This window comes from Lagopus leucura, unplaced genomic scaffold (assembly GCF_019238085.1).
Source record: "Lagopus leucura isolate 7727_CA_CO unplaced genomic scaffold, USGS_WTPT01 Super-Scaffold_100009, whole genome shotgun sequence".
NCBI classification, from domain to species: domain Eukaryota; kingdom Metazoa; phylum Chordata; class Aves; order Galliformes; family Phasianidae; genus Lagopus; species Lagopus leucura.
In genome coordinates, this window is record NW_024962266.1 from 5,743,686 (window position 1) to 5,766,313 (window position 22,628).

Sequence of the window (22,628 nt, forward strand, 5' to 3'; positions counted from 1 at the left end):
AGTGCGTGCATGCGCGTCCCCACAGGGTCAGCAGCAGTCCAAAGCAGAGGGAGGAAAGGAAATGGCTGTTTGTCAGTGCCTTCCGTGCTGCCTTACGCTTTCATGAATGCGAAAACACCCCTCCATAAAAATCATCCTTCTAAGTATTTACTACTTCAAACCAAACCTAGAGGCACTCCTGTTCCCTGAAACACAGAGCAGCCCTCTTTTATATTCTCTAAGAGTAAAATAATTGTTGGCACAAGAGAGTTAAAAACGTACAAGGGAGAGAGAGATCCAGAGCATTGCATCAGTTGCACTGACTGTAACAAGATGCAGCCTTGCTAACTGAAGGATTTCAGAACCAGTCCCAGCAAACTGGTAACTGCCTGTGTCAGGGGTCAGCCGTTCAATAGCTGTCACAGTTTTACATTTCTGCTATTAAACAAACCTGCTGACATTAAGCAAGCTCCAGGAAATTTAGAATGGAGCAGATTTTTTTTATTATTATTATGTTTGCAATGTCTTCGTGGTGGGCTCTTTGCTTTCCATGAGACACCTGCACCTTGAAAATATTTTTAAATTCTCATTTTTTATGGTGCAGCTCATTTTTGCACCACTTCCACTCTAATGAAGGATTTTATTGAAGCTGTACCGAAAGGTGAAAACTTTCTGGCTGCCCAGAAGTTTTATGCTTCAGTTTCAGATGATGGAGCGTGGAGTGTCAGCCATGTTCTGGACATGAATTGCTATTGAAAAGAGAGGGAGATCTCCCCTGGGGAAGGCAGTAAAGAAAGCCAACTCCTGCAGATCCTTTCCTAGAACTGGTCAATGAGTGCTAAGAGTTGGTTGGCACAGGAGGGTGCTTCTGGGCTGTGCTGCACTACTCAGACCTACAGAGATCCTTGAGACTGCAGGCTGGGTGTCTGTGCCCCCAGGTCTCAGGACAGCCATAGCTGGAAGGTCGCGTTGCCTACAATCCCCTTTAGTGCAGCTCCACCATGTCACCCATGTGCAAAACTGAACAGAAAGGGAAACGCGCTCAGATATCACAAGACTTGAGCAATTTTTTTTTGTTGTTCTCCAAGTCAGTTCCTGCACAAAAAACTACTCCTGAGTAGCGGTTTTTAAAAAAAGTAATTGGGTCTAAATAAAAATGTGAGTTTTTTCTGCCAAAAATGTCATCGGAGTCACTTCCATAGCATTTACAGTGTAGCAGGAAATGTAGTCATTGGACAGGAGGGTGGAGGGCAGCTGGTAAACAGCCAGATCCTTCTTTTTCTCTCACTTGTAAGAGAAAACAAGACCATTAAGAGAAACTGAATGCTGTTTTTTCTCATTCTGTTTTGGACAAAAGCAAAGACATGCAATGTCTATTCTGATGCATGGTTTTATCCTGGATTTGTTTAGCTTACCCTACCTTTCTTTTGGTGGAGGTAGGGTTATAATTACTGTCCGCATGGAGTCAATTTCACACGATGCTTTGTGTGTGAAATTCCCTGTTCTGAAATTTCATTCTTTCCTCACAGCACTCATGATGTCATTTGTTCCTGTTCTGTGGTCACCCCTCCTGCACCTGTGTCCCAGTTCCATTGTGGCCTTTCATTGACCAGTGTGTTCTCTGTTCTTCCCAGTTTGATGGATTTGGAGAACATTTGCTATTCTAACTGTGCTGATTCTGGAGAACTGAGTTTTGACCCTAGGAAAAGCTGGCTGTGGACACTTGTGGTATTTGATTTGTGGTTCTCTTCCACTTTGGTGCCTTACCTACTGTTGTTCCTGGTCCCAAAGTGGAGAAACAAATGATCTTAGTTGGTTCACCTTTACCTTCTTTCATTCTTTTTAAACCTAACATTTCCTAATCAAATTACTTGTAATTCAAAGAGAGAATGATGCATCACTGAATATTGCACTCAGTTCAAATGACGTATGTGAAATTATCTGGCTGGATGAAAGCTCTGTGATGCGTAGACAGAAAGTTCCCACGAGCTGTTACACAAGGTGTTGGGCTGCATTGGACCTTTTCATTAGCAGAAAATGAAACTTTTCAGTCATCTTTATTTGTCACAGTATTCTCTTGAGCTGTTCAGTGAGCAGGGGCTCTGTACCCACTGCTCCTCAGCTGAGGGCTTCAACCCAGGGAATGATGTGACTCTATGAACAAGGACACCAGCAAGCAACCTCGAATGCATAGGTGTCTATAGCTTACCTTTATCTGTCGGGTTTCTTTTCTTCTGGATCAATGGCTTCCAATTCAGGGCTCACTGCTAGTTTCAGTGTTAAAGCTTAGGAAGTTAACCAAGAGCAAAATGCAGCATTGTGTGCAGTCCTCAACAGTGTCTTGCCCTTGGTATGATGGAAATCATGGGCCCTTGCTTTAGGACACTTGTCATCTCCAAGAGTTTGAAAACATAACTCTTTTTCTTTATGGTTTCTGTTATATACTGTTGTGTAGAATAAAAACCAATGAGTGGATGCATATGCTCAGAAACAATTAAACTGCAACCAGCATTGGTAGCAAAAAGACTGGAACATGAGTGAAAACTGGGCACGATGAAGTCAATTGTAAAGCTCCCATCAATGTCTGGAGGGTTAGCATTTCATCTGCTGTGACTGAACGTGTTCTGCTTCATCCTGTAAGTTTTTAGTGGAATGCTGTTTTTTTCCCTGCTTACTGTATTCTGGTGAGTGTTCTGCTAAAGTCCTCCTTTCCTAGAACCAGTCCTGGTGTTGTCCAACTGGGACTGTGATTTCTGCCCCATGTTGCATTTCTCTTATTTAGTTCCATCTTATTCGTACAGTTTCTTTTGTAAGTCACAGCATGATGCCTCTCCAGCAGCTGTTGTTAATATTGTGAATAGATACTATTTGTCTAGAAGCTGCAGTTGTGGACCCAGATCCCATTTTACAAATGTAAAATAAAAACGTGGTTCCTGGCTTGTAAAGCTTACAGTCAAAGAATGACAGGAGAGAATCAGTGGATAATTACTGAACATTGTCCTGTCTGCATTTTGGGTTAGAGGTTTGTCACTAGCCATTGAGATCTGTGGAAACAAATAATCTCAGAACAAACTACCTGTTTGTCACTGCTCTGACTAGCAGGCGATGTAGGCTTTAGGATTATTATATGATTGAGGAATTCTGTAGAGCAGCAGCATAATTTCTTTCTACAGGACTTGTCTCTTCAAGCCTAAGAAGGCACTATTTCTGGTGTTTGGAGCAGGTTTGGCAAAACATCTTCGTCTTTGCTCTTTAAAAATACCTCACTCCTATATCATCTGCATATACAGTGATGAATTTAAGAATCAACAATGATGGATTAATCCTAATTTGATTTCAGTTAATTTGAGTGTCCCCTTAGCTGGGGAACCAGAAGCATCTCAGCTTAAAGTAAGACTGGAAATTTGCTCAAGCAGTTTTGTTAGGTCACTTGTTGAAGTCTTTAAAGTCAGTAATTGTTATTAACTAACCTAGGTGTGTATGAGACTCTTCATCCTTTTGCTGGTTTAATGAAGAGTAGAAAGCAAAACTGCGGGGAACTGTTTGAAACGATTTTACCTGAGTCAAGAGGGTGTGTGTGTGTGTGTGTGTGCATCCTGAGAGGTTTGGTATGTTTGCTCAGATATGCTGAATGTATTTGCTTTACGTGTACAAGTACCAACATTTTCCTGTCGCAATTCAGATCTTTTTGGATGATACCCCACTGGGGAACTGCATGTATTTCCAGGCATCTGTGTCTAGAATAATCTGTGGTTATTCCTTCTGTGTCTGGATCTCTTGGCTGTTGATACTCGTGTGTAATTGTTAAGGTTCCTGATTAATTGTCTACCAGCACCGTGACAGTTAAGCAACAGAATTCAGATTATGATGAAGCACTTAAATACACATCTTTTCTCTGGTAAGGCTCAGGAGCGCTGCCGCTCCATGTAAGATGAAAGGATGCAGCACTTCTCAGTGTCACCTATCCCACTTCTGTGAGTTCTGAGAAAAAGTTCTTTCCACCTGTGCTGTTTCTGGCTTCATCTTCCCTTTTGGATGATGGACTGGTTTAATGGGACTAAAAGATGCTCCTATTTTCAAGAGTTCCTTTTATCGTGCGTCTGCATTTTCTCTGTGCAAAGCTTGTGCTTTGTCAGTACCGATAGCCTTTAGGCTGATCCTTCATAGCTTTTAAGCAATATTTTTCATCATGTATTTCTTCACGCAGAGGAGTATTAAGCTATCTCCCAGAGTTTACAGTTAGTCACAGATACCTGAAAGATGGTCACAAATGCCCTATTCATTCAAAGCATGGAAAATTACAATTCAAATATCAGTGAAGCTACCTCTTTTGTTTCTGTGCATTTTGGTAAAAACACTCCTTTACTATGGTAACTCCACGGCCCCTTGGGAATTACCCTGTAATGCTTCCAACCTTCCTTTTTTTTTTCTTGACAAGTTTCTGGCTATATCCTGGAAAACTTCTGGAGTCTGCTATGGATCTATAGCAGCTGAAAATATGGGAGCAGCATAACCTGAAATAAAATCCATAAAGGAATTTCACGTTGGGCAGGCGAAGCTTCCAGTGCAAACCAAAACGTTCACATTCACACTCAATAAGCTAAAAACTCCTTAAGGGGAGAGGTAAAATGAGTCTGTCCTGGGCATCTGCAACAATTAAGAAGCTTTGCTACAGAGTGTGAGCTCTGCTTGACACAGAATATATGTGCTTTAGTTAATATTCCTACCTGGAATCTCCAACAGTAGTTTTTAGTCAGTCCAAATTCAGGCGGCACAGTGTTCAGCTCTGATCATTTGTCTGGAAACCACTGCAATCTCTTATTTTTCTGAGCCTACGTTAAGTTACTTTAAAATCTCTTTGCTGGAAGATATGCTTAAAAACACGTAACACGCTTCTAAAGTGTTGTGATAATTAAAAAAGAAAAAAAAAAAGATGAAAAAAATGCTCATAGCCAAAGAAGTTTTACATTGGAATTGAAATCCAGCCATCCAGCCTTTCTTTTGCTAGAGTACTATTTCTTGCACAGCCTGCTGCGTGTCTGATAACATATTCCAGACAGGCTGTGCATGCAGAGAGCTTTTCATTCAGTTTCTTTGGGCGTAGTACAGCAAGATATTTCGGTCCAAAGCGCTTAGTTATAAAAGATGCAGAATGTACTGAAATCCAGGCATCTATGTATCTTGAGAGTACGACTGCATGCAATCGACGGAGAAGCACTCTCCAAAGCTGTAAGGAAAAGCATTCTTTTCATGTTTCTTCCCAGTTTGCATTAGACAACTCATACAAGAGCTAGAATATGAGACAGGCTTTGCAAGGAGCCACAGCAGTTCTTACTGGTTTTTGGGTTTCCCAAAGAGATCTGTTCTCGGTAGGTTGTTTTGCTGCCAAAGGTTTTATCATGTAGACCAAGTATCGTAAGGAAACAGACAACACCATCTTCATGTGTTTTTAGACATGTTATTTACTGGGGTTTCCCTGAAGAAAGCTTAGGAATTCTTTCCTCATGACTCACTGACCAAGGGATTGTTTTTATATAAACTTTCCTTCAGCTGGTTAGAGTTGGAACACAGTGTCTTCTGCTCCTTCTGGGGTCTGACTTTGCTCTTAATTTCTTTTAATGGATGTTCCTGCAGCCAACAGCACGGTTTGAACCTCCTGGCCTTTCCCTTCACCCTGAGTCCTATAGCCTTGAGAATCACTGGGCCAAGTCAGCCAGTGGAAGTGCTTGTGGCAATCGCTGCTTCTCTATCATTTTGCTTCTCAGCTTTTTGCCTTGTAGGGCTTTTTCAGCCCCGCACCTTACTTATAGCTTAGGGAGAGCACGCTGTTGACATTAGCCAAACCGGAGTTTGTCTTTTACGTGCTGAAATTAAAACAAAAAGTTGATGTTTGACTTCAGCGGCGTAAAGGTTAAAAGCTGGAAAGTGCTGCTTTTCCATAATGGAAATCACTAAAGCTGGAGAGACACATGCCTTCTCTTACATACCCCTGAATCCTTTCCCACCCTCCTTCAGTGGCTGCAGTGGAGTCGTCTTTTGCCAGGAGAGCGGTGTAGAGTCACTTTTAATTACCTCCTTCCACTGCTTTTGATTTTGAGCCCAACTGATGGCGCCAGGGGCTGAACCGCAGGGAGATCTCCAAGCAAGTCCTGCGTGTGTCAGGCAGCCTTGCCAGGCAGATTCTATACAGCCCACTGCACTTCCCTGTGGTGTTTTGGTTATTGCATTTTAATTTTTTTAGCCTGAGACAGGAGCTACGTTAAAATCTATTAGCTCTGTGAAGTGCTTACAGAGAAATTCCAGGTTATGGTCACCAACTTATCTTCTGCACTTTGCACCCACTATGGATATCTATCTCACTTCAGCTATGTATATTCTGTGTGTACATGTATGCAATTACGTATGTTTCATTGAACAGGTAAAATATCCCATACGTACATGGCATTATTTTAGGCCAATAAACATGCATAGTTCTTTGAGTCTTTTTCATATCCCAGGATTGGATTTCTTTATTTTTACAGGAACAGGAATGGTTTAGCTGGAACGAAAACGTTCATTCCACTGCATCATTAGCTACAGGCAGTCTTCAGTTGAAGCCTTTCCCATTTTTCATGTTAAAGCTGTAATAGTTTGACTATTAATCAACATGTAGGATGAATTTCTGGGGCTGAAAGAGCTTGCCTGCATGCCTGTAATTTAAGCTGAACTTTTTTTTTTCCCTTATGAAAGGAAGGTAGCCAGAAAATAAATTATATTTTAAGGAGTTCACCTCCCTCTCACCCCTTTCTACTATTCCCCTTCTGATAAACACCCCAAAAGTTCTCCTGACACATACAGAGAGTTAGTTGGAGTAGCAGATTCTCCAGCGTGTCATTTGATAACTCTAAGGCATCCTTCTGCTACACGAGGTTAGCTGTTGATGTGTTGATTGCATCATACCCGATGCTCATTACTGAAGGCTTAGCCCAATGTGCTTTTAGTAATTCAAAAGTTAATTTTAGGGTCTCACATGAAGTTTGCCCTCCCCCTCTCCATTGCAAGAAAGCTGTAACCAGCAACCTACATGGTAATGGTAGCATCAGTATCTTTCATCAGCTGTTTAGCTGCCTTCTCAGCAGTCTGCTCTTTTCTCACAAACAACATGTGCTCTTACCAAATTGGATTAAGGCTTAGGAAGGGTGACAGAAGGTGCCAAGTCAGCCTGTGGGACCAGCTTGTTGTACTGGCAGTGACAGTTTGTTTGCTCCTTTTGCCATTCAGATCACTCTTACAGCCTGGCCCCTCTCCTCCACGTGAAGAAGAAGGTGAAGATACGCAGGACTGATATTCCAGTTTTGAGACAATAATGGAAAAAAATAATTCCCGGAAGGGCAGAAATTGTTTTCTTATACCATTTCTCTCCTCTAGTCTCATCAGGCTCTCTAAATCACTCTTCACAGACCTGTGGAACATGCAGTCATTCTCCAGCCCTCCCTGAAGGAAGTGATCAAAAAACAATCTCCATGCCCAGTGGGTTTTTAAGAGAGGTCTTTTCCAAAGGCCACATTCATCTTTTCCCAGGCTCCGTGAGCAGCAGGAGCAGCTTTGGGATGATCAGTGTGTACCTGGGAATTTTCCGAGACCACTAATCAAATATCCTCACTCCTTCCTCCCAGATATACTCTCCTGCTTAATGGGAGTGCTGATGCAGAGCCTGTTCCAGCTCTGAGACCTGGGAGCATGCTTTGGAACATGGACAAGAACCCTGTGAGGGAGGAAGGAAAAAGGCTATACAGTTCATATAAGATGCAGAACTATTTCAATTTAACTGTCTAGCCCTCTTGAAAACTGCAGTGCTCTATCCTATAGATGCTGAAAAGCAGCTTCGGTGCAATTGCAATAAAATCCTGTTGTTCTGGCCACTCAGTTTCATTTGACTATTAGTGAAGAATGCAGCATCTCTGGAATCAAGGGAGATACAGAATGTTATCTTTCACCAGATGGCATATAACCTCCTCCCTCAGTGATCTGGAGATGATAACACCTGTACTGTAAAAAAAGATGTTTCCACTCTTGGACCTGCATTGCTCATAACAGAGGCAAACGCGTTCAGCCTTTTTGTGGCCGTGTGATAGTATTGCCTCAGAATTGCCTGATGCTTTGTTGAAGGTGCTCGGGATTTCTTTTATTACTGCTAGCTGATGAACCTCAGTCCAGCACAGCAGCTGTCGTTAGTCTGCCATTGTGTAAGTTGTATTTAATCCTGCTTCTGTTTCTCCAGTCCTTGACATTACCGTGTCCTGCAGGACACCTTTCTATTGTCCACTGTACTGACAGTACCTCAGTCTTGTGTTATGGGCAGAAACAACATTACCTGGCAAGTTCATGCTATTTTCTTCCAGCTGGACTATCTGTTGGACACTTTGATGATGAAACCCTTTAAGGCTGCTAGTTCTTCCTGCCATGCTGTCGTGTACCTATCTGTTGCTTTATGACTGCCATTCTTTTCATTAATACCATCCTAACAAACTCCATGAGCAATCTTCTAAAGGTATCACTTATAACTCTACTGCAACTAAGATCTGTAAAATTTCCAAAACATCAGTTGACTGATTGAGTATGACATCTTGCTTGTTTGTTTATTTGTTTATTTTGGTATGCCTGTCTTTAAAATTATGTTCCAAAGCTTTGCAGCCATTACACTTAGACCTGTATTTCCTTGCACTGTAAATTGTGTTTCACCTGGTAGTGAAACACAACTGACAGTTGGTAGAAGAATACAACACTTTTCTCCTTGAGAGACAAAATACTTTGCTTTCAGAAACTCAATGGAAATCTTCATGATATATAACAATCTTTGGGGCTGCTGACTCAGATTTTCTCTTGCTCTGGATGGGAAGAAACTGCCTATGGCAATGATGAGGAGCTGAACGCAGTAATTCACACTCTTGTGACATAGCAGCATTTTTTTCCTTTGATCTCATCAGTAAGTTGCACCCTGAAGTACAGCCTGTGGTTCCAGACCATGGGCTTTCCTTATTTGCTTCTTGCCTGGCCATGAACTGGTTTTCTCTCAGATTTTTGCATTTCTATAGGAACTGATTGCGTTCCGATTCTTCTTCCAGCACTTCCAAACATGCAATCATATTCCCTCAGGCTACTTTTTCCATTAGTGCATGTTTCATATAAGCCTTTGCTTTCTTCAACCATGGTTTTACGAGTTCATATCCTTGAAGGTTTTCTCACCCATAACCATTACCTGTGCACGTATGCATGTTATCTGTGTGGGGGTCTAATGAAGCATGTGAGATTATAGACATCTGTGAATTTAAAGGTGCTAGTTTATGCTGAGTTACGTTTCTCTCTAATTCTAGAGACTATTGGGCACAAATGAGAGTTGTTTAATTTGGAATATGTAATTATCAATTGAAAAATCTGCACCCTTTAGGATGCCTTGTCAACACCTCACATCTTAAACTGCATAGTATCTAGAAAACTGTGTTGTCAACCTTTTCATGTGAAAAACCAGTACTTTTTCTGTGTTTGCATGGGTCTTTGTTTGCAGTGATTAATGGTCCACTAACAGTGTCCAATACAGTGCAGTGTACAAAGTGCCTTTGATGCCAGACATTCTACAGTGCTGTGCAGAAACTAAAGCTAATAGTGGTAAGCCTGAGAGGACTGGAATGTTTTCAATTTACTTTTAAACAAATGACTTTATTGTGCCATTCTCACATGGGAGTAAATTCCACAGCCTTGGTGCCACATTAGACAAAACTTTTTTACCTGCTGATTTCTGTTTATAGTGGGAGAGAAGAAATTAACCTTAGTTAGGAACAGGGGGGGAATAGGACGTAACTATTAAACTTGGTGGGAATTGTTCCAAGGGCTTCACTGAGAGCAGAGTTGGATGCAGTTGTACAGGATGTAGCTGCAGGATGATTTGTGGTGCAGAGCAGAGTTAAGGAATTCTGTATTCCTGGAAATCAAACTTAAGAAGGGCACCTATAGGAAAAGCTTTAAAAATGGTTCTGCCTTTCCTGCAGCGTAAGGAAGCCCTTGTTGTAGTCTGATTAAATGCTGGTGGAGTTCAGGAGGAAGATGCCTAGTGACTTCAGCTGGAGATAAACGAGGCCAAATTCCTGAAGGTAACAATTCGCAAATAAATAATGAGCATCTGTGGGGAAATACGAATGACGTCCTTTGAGCTATAGGAGCAAAAGTACCTCAGAGTGCATCACTTTGATGTGGCAAAGGTTTTCAGGAGGACAGGAATGAATGAGTCTTTAATGCTTACAGGATGGTATAGATCCATGGATTTGTAAAAAAGATGCAGGTATTCCTTAAGTAAAGGAACACGAATCCCTTCAGTGTTGCTCCAAGTGGGAGAACCTCTGAAGCTAATATGTGCATCATAGTCTTCTAATAATACAGATTCTACTTCAGAAGGTCCTTTTTGATCAGTACCTAAGGGTACATTAATTACTAACAGAACCAGTAATACTAGATTCTTTTTTTAAAAGGCTCACTAGGTCCTTTTGTACTAAACCTTTTTTTTTTTTTTTTTCATTACTAGGCTTTAGTTTGGTGAACACTGTGGTTTTTATTGCTTTACAAATCCATAAGCAGTCAAGAAAAAATTTAAGTTTTGACTAACGTTTTTATTTTCACATTGGCCATCTACAATTCATTAGAATTTTATGTTCAGCCACTACCTGGAAGTCCGAATGGAAAAAAAAAAAGAAAAAAAAGGCAAGTTTAGGTGATACTTAGATGAATGCAGCTGCACAACTTGGACAAGTGGATGTACTCACTTGAAAGTGGCTCTTAAAGCCTTTTGTTTTTCTCTGATGCTCCAAGCCTCCGTCTGGTCTTTTCCAAAAATAATACATCTCTTTTGCTCACCACTTTGCCACAGCTTCCTGTAAAGCCTTTCTTCATTTACAAAATGAACAGTGTAAGTGGTGCACATTATTTTGCTGTGTCCTTGGAACCCTGATGTCTTTACTGCCTCTGCTTGGGCCTCAAGATGAGTTGCACCTTCCAGAGGAAGACACTGCAAAAGCTTTTGTAGAGTGTCACGAAGGGTAGGGAAGAGGGCCTCAGAGCTGTTTCCATTTTGACTTGTAAAGCATGAAAATTCTGTCCTGTTTGTTTGTCCTCAATGGTAGCTTTTGTCCTTTACTAAAATGACATGGTGTATATTGACTGTGATCGAAAAGAAACCAATGTGTGTATAGGGGGCAACAGCTTTTCCATAGCTAAGTGCTGCTACGAGTCAGACTGGGATCAGGAGCATCACTTGACAGTGCTGAGAAGCCTGTGGGGCAAAGGCAGTAGCACTTCCTCCCCAGGTAATGCTTGTGAGGAGGGGATGTCAGTGGGGCCAGGCTGTTCTAGCTTTCCAGGCTGGGTAGAGTAAGGAAAAATCCTGTGCTTTTGTCTCATGTTCCTCAAGTTATCTCTGACCCACTTGCTTCCTGCCCATCTGGAAGCACAGGCCTCTGGCTTGCAAAATGTCCTGGGAAAAGAGAGGAAGAGGAGGGGGTACACTGCTAGGGAAGCATCTGATCCCCTTTGTCTCCCAAGTACCTGTGGACATGGGAATATATCTGTGCTTAAAGGCTGCTCCCTGGGGGGCCCCACTTTGGCAGCACACCGGTAGGGAGCACATGTGCTGAAGCCAGAGAGTGTCTCAAGTAAATTGCTGCTTGAGTCTCACCATGCAGGTCTTAATAACCCATGAGCCTTAATATGGCTGTAAGGCTATAAATTCAGGGATTTTGACCTCAAAGTCTTTGTGTGTGTTTAAAAATAGCTCACCCATCCTCATTTTATCACTTCATATACTCTGACACAATTTTGGAACCTGACTCCATTCCATCCAGCACTGGGGAATGCTATAATTAAGAATCAGTTTTGAAAGGCTGTTCCCTCCTCGCTTAAGGCAGAATAAGGCTGTATGTATTTTGCAGGAGATTATAAACAATTCATCAGCTAAAATTAGCAGTAAAAAGGGAGCCCCAGTTCTTTCCTGTGCTGTGGTTTGTACCACAAAGACTCAGTGTTTTTAAATCATGACAGAGCTCTCGAAAAACCTTGAAAGCGTATTGTGTGTGTGTCACTTTGGCTCCGTTTGGAATAGTCTCACCTCTAAGCCAGAAGGCCATGGGTTCGAGTTCCTCGCCCGCCCTTGGATTTAGCTGTCTCACAGTAATTTTATTGCAGAAAACATTTTAAAATAGAACCATGGGGGAAGAAGAGTGAAACTTTGTCTATAGCTGTATTGCAAGTTGTTTAGATATAGGGGTGATGTGATAAACCACTGGTTGGACTGCCCATCTCTGCTCAGCAGCCAGCAACCCTCTGAACAGGGAGAGGAGAGCCCTCGTGTTGTGGCAGCTTTTTTACCTCTCGACAAAAGAATTTCTAATCTATACGTGCAAATGTGAGCCATGTCTGAAGGAAGTCTGCCTTTTCATTGCGCTGCCACAGGGACAGGGTTCCTTGTGTGCGTGGTGCAGTGCGGGAGCCAAACAATCAGAGAAGTCAGGTGGTTTTACTGTACCTTTTGCTGCTGATCAGCATGATACAGGTCACTGCAAAGCTGACTGGCAGAAATAGACGGATGAAGCGGTAGGTTAAGGTCGTTGTAGCACCAGTAAATGCAGATGGTCTCCGTTGTACCGATCAGCTCCATCCTGTGTCCGCTTGGCCCTTGGGGCAAGGTGCTATCTCTGGTGCCCTGAAACCTCACCAAATAGAGAAAATCAAACTGATTTCAGGTTTAAACTTTACAGCTTGTTGTTTTTTGCCAACAAGAGCATGATCTTATGAAGTATTTGTTCAGAATCTCACTGGCTCTTAAACACAATTTGATTTTCTTTTGGGAAGAAAGAAAAAGAATCTTTCACTTTCTACTAGTTTTGTAGAATAGTAAGAAAGGTTTGGGTCTATTTATACAAAATGGAAGCCACGCCAAAAAGCAGTACCAAATTTAATTTGATCTAGGGTTATAGGTAGCAGCATAGTTGCTCACAAATCTGTTCTTCTCTTGAGAGTAATTTTGCCCAGTAATGTTCAGTTTCTGTTCCTGTCGTATGAAACCCAAGTGCTCCTTTATGGGTGAATTTCTTTTGTTGAGCGATATTTGTTACACTTCAGTAAAGCTCTCTGTGTTTTCAGATTCCTCTCCTGTTCTGCTGTGAGGCAGTTCTGCCACAGGAATGCTGCAGCTCAAATTTTCACTTTCAAAGTTAGACTTCTTAAATGGGGAGTTTACATGGTGGGAATCAGCAATGCCCTACTGGCATAACAGCATGTGCCAGGACTCAGACCAGTGTGACTTTGCCTGACAGGGCGCTTATGGAAAACCCATTCCTAGGACCCAAGTTGCCAAATTGAATCTTTTGAGCAGAACTTTGGCCAAGATACCTCTGGCTAACATCTGACTATATCTGGGAAAGGTAGATTATCCGCGTAAGATTGTGGTTCTTCTTGTACGTTCACTTGCTCAATTAGATTAAATACGTACCTGCTCTTGATTATTATTTTTTTCAGATGGCCAATTAGTGTGGATTCTACAGAGACTATGAAACTTGGGGTGAGAAACAGGGGATAATCCATCTTGTCATGGCAGGAATGTTGACCCATTTAGTCACATCTGGGATTCGGGTGGGGTGGTCTGTGCAAAGCCTGAGCTGGTAATAGTCTGTACAAACGAGGGGTAATAGCTGGGCTAGCCAGCTAGCCTGGGAGGGAGGTGTCTACTTGACAGATTTCCCTACTAAGATGTGGTCTATTCTGGGAGAAAAAGATTGAGAATCCTTCCCATAGAGTCTGGCTTAGTAATATTGACTGAATGCAAGGCAAAGGGGAAAGGAAATGGTGCTGCTCTGGAGCACAGTGATCCAACTGTGTGAAATCAGTGTGGGTGCTATTAAAATGCCATCTTCCTCTCCCTTCCCCTTTCCTTCCTCCCTTCCTCCCCCCTCTGCTGTCAGCCTGGCTGAGGAAAAGTCAAATAACGTACGACTGTGTTCCTTGGCATCACAACTGCAATTTCCCTTTAGGGGCTTCAAACTTGAGAATGAGAGGTTTTAAATCTTGCTGATTCGTGCTATTCCAGCAAGCATATGTGTGAGGAGAAAGAACAATACCAGCTCAAAACAGAAATCACAAGTGAGAAATCATTGCTGCTAACTCAGGTGTTGCAGAGGCCAGTTGGAAAAATCAGACGCTAAGAAAAGTAGGAAATAGCTTTGTTTAGAGCTGGGAAGGTTAATGAGAATGAATTAGAAAGCACTCTCTGTGTTTTCAGCCCCCAAGGATTTGAGCAAAGTTAGAGGAATTTATTTACTGATTATCCAGACTATACAACTGGCAATAAGATTAAGTGAGGAATTTCGGAACATGCTGACATTTCTTATTTGCATCATTTACTATGGAGATCATTTGTCGGTACTGCACTGGGTTTGTGGTGAAGCAGGGCTTAGTCTGGCCCAGGAGACAGCTCTGGTACTTCTCATGACTCGGGGGACATGGGGGTGAGAACAGTTCAACATCCTCTTTTGCCTCTCAGAGAGGAAACTCTCAGAGAGGAAACAATTTTGTCTAGGTGCTTATCAGTGGGGAGTTTCAGAATATTTTCCTAGACATCATCAATTATGGAAAAAAGTGCAGTTCTAGGTGACACATTGCATTAGATCAGCTAAAAATGAAAGGCGAGGCTGTAATTTATAGGGTCCCTGCATTGGATACTGTACAGAGCTCCTCCACTGCGAGGCCTCCCCCAAGTCCTTCCCTTCCAGGGTGCAAGGAGATATACATTCTGCCCTGCTTCTCTCTGTATGCAGATTCATTTAAACCAGCCTGGAAAGATGGGAGAAATGAAGGAAGATCACGGAATAGGCACTCGGTACAAGATCTAGGAATAAAATTGTGGTTTTTATTCTTATTGTTCTCTCTTCTACCTCTACAATGACCACATTTGTGAAAAGCACACAACTCTTCTATACACACAGGCACAAGAAGTCATAAACTATGTTTTAAATGCATAATTTGGGGCAAAATATTTTTCAAGATTTGCCCTCACCGATGCACCATCCACACACTGCACACTTACTGTGCCTTTTTCTAACCCCATGAGGTAGTGCAGTCCTCCAGCCAAAGCTGATGCACTGTTGCTGGAACAAGGAAAGCTTTGTTAGTCATCCTGTGTTGCATGGATACTGCTAAGCAAAAGTCCTGAGTATCAATCATTTTCTGCCAACGTTTGGGGAACAGTCATTTAAGAACAGTTTTGGTAAGGAGGAAAATATAATGAAGATGGATGGCAAGGTGTTAATTTCAGTCTTCATGAGGACTCTTACTACTCCTCTGATCAGCGCTGTAAGTGCCATCTTCTCTGGTAGAAGCTGCAGGACTTCTATTTGTTTCTGTTCTGGGCAGAACTACAAACCACCACCAACAGCCCTAATCTTCATATCTGGCTGATGCCTGCACCCATTGATTGCATCCTCCAACAGCAACCTCTCTTGATTCTGCTCTCTTTACAGATAAGTCCAGTGCTGCTTTAGGCTATTGTCTTTGGGGTTTGCTTCATGTGCCATGTTACAAAAGCACAGTTACATCTTCTGAGCTGATCATCACATTTGGAGTCTTTATCATGATTTGAGTTCCTGGGTAACTCGCTGCCATTTGAGACTTCACAAAGCCCATTGACCTTCTTCTGCACTAAAATAATGGCAAATGCTACATCAATGATACCTCCCATCTATGTATTTCTTTTCTAATGTGCTCCCATAAATATGAGGCACTTCATCTGTTGTTATGACAAGGAAATTCTTTGACTGAAAAGTTTGCAAATTCCAAAGTAGTATTTGTTTTATAAACAAAGGTGCTGTTTTCCTTATGCCAGCCTCGTTCTGCTTTTGCTTGTCCAGCAGCCTGTTCTGAAAGGCATGAGGCAGCTGTTGGCCCGGACTCAAAACTTGCAGTGCAGGGAGGGTTATGTAAAAGTTCTTTGTGTTAGCGATGTACATGGCAGCAAATGGTGAAATTGGAGCACAGATTCTTTGAGGGGAGATTACTATTCGTGGCGGTGCTTTAGCTTTTTGGTTTTTATTTACTCGGTTTTTGTAAAGAACAAACAGTAGAGTAGAAGATACCGCTGTTGTTTTTTTGTATTGTCAGAAACGCTCTTTCCTGTTGCAGCGTTGCCAGCTCATAATTTCATGCTGCTTTGCACCCAGTGTCACCCAATGGAAGGGCTGCAAGAGGTTGTCCAGCTCTTTCCCCTGCCTCAAAGCAGGATTTCTGCTCCTCTGTTTCCTCCAACCACTCTTAAAATGTGCCGCAAATTTCTGATATTGTAACAAATGAACTTGGATATATAATTCTTGTACTGATTTCATAATAGCAGGACATTGTTGACTAATATTCTGTTTATGTTCCACTGCAGATGCAGTTCCCTTTCTGCGGAAGAGCTACTTAAGTGGCCATTCTCATGCTGTGTGTTTATAACTGATTTATTCCTAAGTCAAATATTTTCTATTCATAATGGGTTTCATTTAGATTTTAAACTGTTTCTCTAGATCATTGTGAATTCTGGTCCTGTCATCTAACATATTTGCATTCCCTCAAGTTTCTTCTCATCTGTAAGTGTAATAAGCATAGGCTGTAACCCACCATCCTGAGCATTAAAGCATTAATAACCACATTAACTAACACATCCCATATGAAGTGCCCTTTATAAACTTTTCCAGTTTGACAGCGAGCCACTGACAGCTTTTCTATGGAAATGTGCACCCAATCCAGTAATTGCAAAGGGAGCACACTTCCTTTTATGAAAACGTCATAATGGTGTCAAAAAGCTTTGCCGAAGTCTGAAATATGTGGCATCTGACTTTATGCCCATACGATCCAAATCTCTGCTCTAAAAGGAAATTGGACCGACTTGATGTGATTACTTGACATCCTCGTTGGTTGTTCCTTGTGTCTTTTTGTCAAGTGCTTTGTTTCACAGTCTTACCAGGAGGAGACCTGCCTTCATTCCCTGCCTCTTGGTTTTAAGTCTAGAAGAACTTCCTTCAGCTGCACTAAGCTGAAAAATGGCTGAAGTTTACAAAAACTACCCTAAAGGCTTGCAAACTAGAAGACAAAAGTTATTCCGGATGTGTCAGAGTTCTGGTAATACATCATTCCTTTCAGTCTCATGGTTTCAAATCAGATTCTTGATTAAAGGAGGCAGGGAGAGCCTAGTGTAGATTTTGAACGTTTGGGATCATTAAAGTTATGTAAATATCTGGGGACCAGTATGTGGATTCAGCAGAACGTTTTAGCTCGTGGTCTGTGCTATACAATGTCTGCAACCACAAAGAAGAATCCAAGTAGACGATTGTTTAAACTAATCCAGATAGTTAAATGCTTCTGAATCAAATTGAACTGGCGATCTTCTGCATGGGTGTGAAGTGAGACAGACCAGGTGCAAGGGAAACCTGGATCGTAAGCTGCGTGTGGAGCAGCGCGGGGCTGCAAAGGAAGGCAGCGCTGCTGAAAGGGGCAGCCTGTGGGTGGCTCAGGAAAGGCAGCAGCGACTCACAGTCAGGAGATGCTGAAAGCATGAAGAGAGTGGCAGTTACCCTCTCTGAGGGGAAAGGACAGCTTCCAAGCTACCCAGGAAATGTTCTTTTTCTGCTGCTTGCTTTGTTGTACATACACAACAGCAATGTATTGTCATTTACTTGTGGTTACTTCCAGTAAGAAAACCTCCCTGCGTGAAGCTGTCATGTGGTTTCAGAAGTCCTCTGGCAAAAGCCACGCTGTGTGCAGCTGAGGGCATATTAGCTACATTGCATATACAGCATCAGACGGCACCAAAGAGAGAATATCAAGAATCAGTTGAAAAGACATGAGAGAAAGCAGGGGGCTTTAGGACAAATGCAACTTTCTGAGTGGTGCTGCATTAAAGAAAAATCCTGCTTGGACAAGAGAAGATAAAAGCAGATTATGTGTTCAGCAGTTGTGAATTCAAACATAAATATGAACTGGAGGGAATAATTCCTTTTCAGGTGGTTGTTGTTATGAGCTTGCATCTGTAAATGAAAGATATGAAAGTTGTTTTTAAATGATTGGTTTCTCACAGCAGCCTTGGATTCATTTTGTAGCACGCGGACTATTGCTTTGCTGCTGCTTTGGATTTTACCCTTTCATCAGTCACCTTCAAATCTGCTTCCCCTCAGTCATTTTTAATTGAATGCCTTTTTGATTACACAAAATTGGTTGATACACTGTTCTAATGAAAATGCTAGACAAATGCTCCTTCTTGGAACTGACATCAGGAATGTTATACAAGACATTCTTAAATATGCTGGCAGCTGCCCTGAATGTAATGAAATCATGGAAATTAGAAGTATTGCTCTCTGTGTGGCCAGCTCAGGACTGTTTTCAGTGTATTGCCCTGCTTTACTGTGAATTTCAGAAGGAATTAGTTCTCTTGGATATTTCTGGAGACACTCTTCAACAGTCTTATAATTCCCCCAATCAGAAAAATTATCCTGTTGTTCTGAGGTACTGTTCCTTTTTTTGGATTGCGTGTAATTACTCGTGCCTCCTTCCCTTTGCACCACATTAAATCTTTCCTCTTGCACCAAGGAGTTTACAGTCTAGAGAAGACTGATAACTTTTCTGGTCAAAATGCATCCGTAGGGTGAAATCCTTTTCCCACTGCAGCTAACAGTAAAATTCCCACAAACTTTAGGGGTTTGAATTTCACATGCAGTTTTCAGTTATCTCTTGTGTGACGCTTTAATTAATCCTAATACGTTTTTAGTACAGAAGAGTGGTTGTAATACAGTAGCAATGCTGTGTATTTGGTGTTTCACTGCCAGCTTGTCCTGCAAGGATCGTAAGGCAGCTTATGAAAGGTGAGACCTTCTGCAGAGCTGAAGGAAGAGAGATTATCTTCATTCCTTCAAATATGGAGAACTTTGAAAGGAAGGACTGTCTCTTTACTCTCTGTGGCAATGTGTCCTATGTGTAAATGAAAGCAGCATCCTGGTTTCCACGTTACCTTCTTCTATGTATTTTTTCTCCTATTTCTTATATCTAGCTTTGTGTATTTTCATCTGATATTCAATTTCACTTCCCATGGGCGAATCTCATCTTCTTTACTTGATTTTTAGCTCTCATTTATTCCATCGTTTCTTTGCTGTAGGCTTCAAAAAGCTCCTAAAATGACTATAGTTGTGTTGGTGCTGGCACCTAAAGCTTTGCCATTGGGATTAACAAGTTGTGGGTGATGAGCACTGAAAGGGGATGGTGGCTGCCCTGACCCTTGGGAATAGAGGCACAGAAACCCATTTCTAGGCTTCTTCCTTTTCTGCTCAGTATGCTGACACCTCTTGGCCTACATTCCAGCTTCTGCCAGCACGTTGTGCAGTGTGTGCAAAGCACCGCTGTTACTCGGAGACTTGAGAATGCTTTTTCAGAATGCAGATGGCGGGCAGTGGGCTGAAGGGTGTCTGAGCTGGAGTTAGAGTCACCGTGATGCTCCGGCAGAAACCCAACCATTCTGAAAGAATGGAATGAAAATGGAATGCGGTGCGTCCATCACTTCTATCTTGTTATGATGCCCAGCATTAACAAGCACCCTTGTTCTCAAGTGCTGCTCTTGGCACTGAGAAAAGCCTGATGACGTTCGTAGGTGCACTGCATAACAGGGAAAGCTGCTAGAAGCAAACATCTCCATTGTGTGGGGTGTGATGCCAACACTTGCATCAAAGTGCTTGCTGGCACGAGAAGCCTTCAGTTGGGATGGCCGGTCAGTAGGAATGCTATGGTCAAGAGCTTTTGTAATAAATTACTGAAAGTAATTTATTAAAAGGTAAATTACTTTTTAATTTTTAGAGAAAACAAATAAACAGTATAAAATCAGCTCCATTACAGTTTCAAACAAGACATGGACTCCTGAAGTATTACTCACTCTCTGTAAATATCACCTGTGTGCCTGTATATAAAAGGTTAAATGTTTGCAGACGTATCACTCTTTGACTTTAAGATCAAAGACTAATTACTCTTTTCACTTTACATTCTCTTGATGAGGATAATGATAAACATCTGTCACTTCGCTGCTTAGCAAGCTAAGAATCTTACTGTAATCTATCTTTTAAACAGGGAGAAAGAAAAAAATAAACCAGCAGCAGCAGAAGTAAGAATACATGGACAAACTGTAGTTGGTATACACAACAAAGTATTCCAAATCAGGTTCAGGGTAATTGTGGCTCAGCATTTTGTGCAAGGAGAGGCCTCTTTCCAGCTCCAATGGGCTTTTGCTAACAGGTTGGCTACCAATTGCAACTGATCGAGGAGTCTGTAAAGGACTGCTGATGTGCAAAGTTTAGCTCAGTGCTATGTTGTCAGTGGAATTGTGCTGGTAGTGATATCTGGCTGGTATATAACTAGTTTCTATTATAGTTTATTAATTTTTGCAAGTAATTACTGTTTCCTCATGCTATCCACAGAACAGGTTTGGATTTTAGTTCATGCTAGCATGGCTGAAGTGCTCGCTGTCTTAGTTTTCAAGGAGAACTATTATGTGTCAGAGTCTGTGGAAAGGACATTGCCCTTTTACTTCACAGGTTGAAATTCCTTTCTTTTGGCGTCTTTGAGCCTCAGAAAGCAGTGTGATTTTTGTCAAAGGGATATTGTTCTTTTTATTGCTCAGTTTTCTTGGGTTTGTACAGGCCAGACCAAAGCAAAGCGCATACCTTTTAGCTTCCAGTTAAAATTCCTTGTATTTTCTTTAATTAGGTCACCTATTTACATACAAAGAAGGTTTTTTTCTGTCCAATGGAAAAGAGATCTCTAATATATAAACCAGCTTATGTTATGAGCATTGGAACCAATGATGTTTTTGCTGTTATCCTTCATAAAAAATCCTTTGTTTAGATAGGTGCTATTCACATCTAACAAGTCTGAGACTGAAATGCAGAATTTGTCACAATTGAGTCAGCTTTGGGTAACAAGGAAGTTTTGTCCCCATAAGAGGGTAAAATTCAATATCCAGACTTACAGCGCTGCATGAGTCAGGCAGGCTGGATCTGGATGGCAAAAGATTTGACATTAAATATTGCAGCCGGTGATCTGAAATAGTATCTTGGGGTTTCATTTACCTTCATACATCTTCACCTGAAAACCTCCAGACATTCTTTGCGTGAGTTGCGTTACTGGTTTACTACGTTGTAAGTCTATTTTTTCCCCCCAGTATATTTCCAGTTTGCTGTAATCTGAAATATTTGATTTTTCCTTTCTTCTTCCATGCAGACTGAAAATGATGAGAATGGCCAAGCGGACAATTTTTCAATGGACCCCCAATTGGAGAGACAGGTGGAGACAATTCGAAATCTGGTGGATTCCTACATGTCTATTATCAACAAATGTATCCGAGATTTGATACCGAAAACAATCATGCACCTTATGATCAATAATGTAAGTAACAGCCATGATTCTAGACTACTTCAACGTCTGTTAAATCTCTTGCACATGTACAAACATACCTCTTGAACAGACAGCAACAACAGTACAAACTGAGGAGAACACGATCCCATAAATGTCACGCTCCAAAACAAAATACTCCTTTCTTCTTCAGTAGCACAAAGTCCCGCAGCCTTCTGAAAGTTGGCACAGTGCCCTGAGTGCTAACTCCAGCATGCTGAAGATGGAATTCATGTCTTAATCAGAATATGTTATTATTTAAAGGTAAATTAAAGATCCTTTTTTTTCTGCCCTGTTATTGATATAGCAGGGAAAAGGGGGTTGGGAGCTCCATCTAGGCAGTCTGTGAGAGGAGTGGAGCAGTGCTTCCTTGATTTTCAGTCTCAGTTTCAGTAGTCCTTTGTCACAGTTTCTTAAAGCAGTTCTTATTTTATTTGGGTTTCTTTATATTTGCTGAATACCATTTTCAAGGAATAAATCTAGAAGCCTTGGACACCGTTGTTTAGATAAGCAGATGTGGTTGTTTGATTTATCGCGTGTGTCTTTCTTAGATCTGAAGATTATTTGATTAAAGAAATGGCTTTGAAATATCATTGTTTTTCCACTGTGCTAGAATCTCAGCCTTTCCTTTTTGGCAGAGTACTGAATGGACCTTGTTGAACTGAGCTGGCTATTAGAGCCGTTGCTGCCATAAGAATTAATGTGGAGCACACAGTTCCTGTTAGTTATGGGTAGTACCTTTGCCAATCAGTTGTTACAAATACAAGCGTGTTGTTACACAAATCTGGTAAGAAAGGATTTTCCTCTCGACTTGAAGTCACCTCTGTTTTTACGCTGATGAATTTCATTAGCCCTGTAGAATTTGTGTTTCACCTAAGAGGTAGGTGGCTGGACAGGAAATTTCATTGGCAGTTCCAGGGAAAGATAATACGAGTAGAATTTTTGCAAGAGGACAAGAGATACTCTGTTGAATTCTTGTAAGTTTAGGGAAGTCAGACTCCAAATTATGTTCCAGTCATGGGTGAGTTTCTGCAGAAGAGCACGGGAACAATGGAGCTGCCTATTTTTTTTCTCCACCTGAAATCTGACGTGGTCTAGAATTTATAAGGTGAGCATATTCCCTCGGCTCTTTCCAGGTCATGGCTAGCAACTTGCTTCTTCCACTTAGCGCAACT

The 22,628-nt window shown here is 41.6% G+C and overlaps 1 protein-coding gene across 9 annotated transcripts in view; it reads left to right on the forward strand.

Annotated features, from left to right (window-relative positions):
* DNM3 (dynamin 3) overlaps positions 1-22,628 on the forward strand; it is a 167,029-nt gene that overhangs the window by 121,306 nt on the left and 23,095 nt on the right. For all 9 annotated transcript variants that reach the window (XR_006179285.1, XM_042873023.1, XM_042873024.1 and 6 more), the window contains one exon: positions 21,283-21,447. Coding sequence is in view for 8 of the 9 variants with exons in the window: in XM_042873023.1 (XP_042728957.1) it covers positions 21,283-21,447 (165 nt within the window). In the remaining variant the exon portion in view is untranslated. The remainder of the gene's footprint in view (positions 1-21,282; positions 21,448-22,628) is intronic.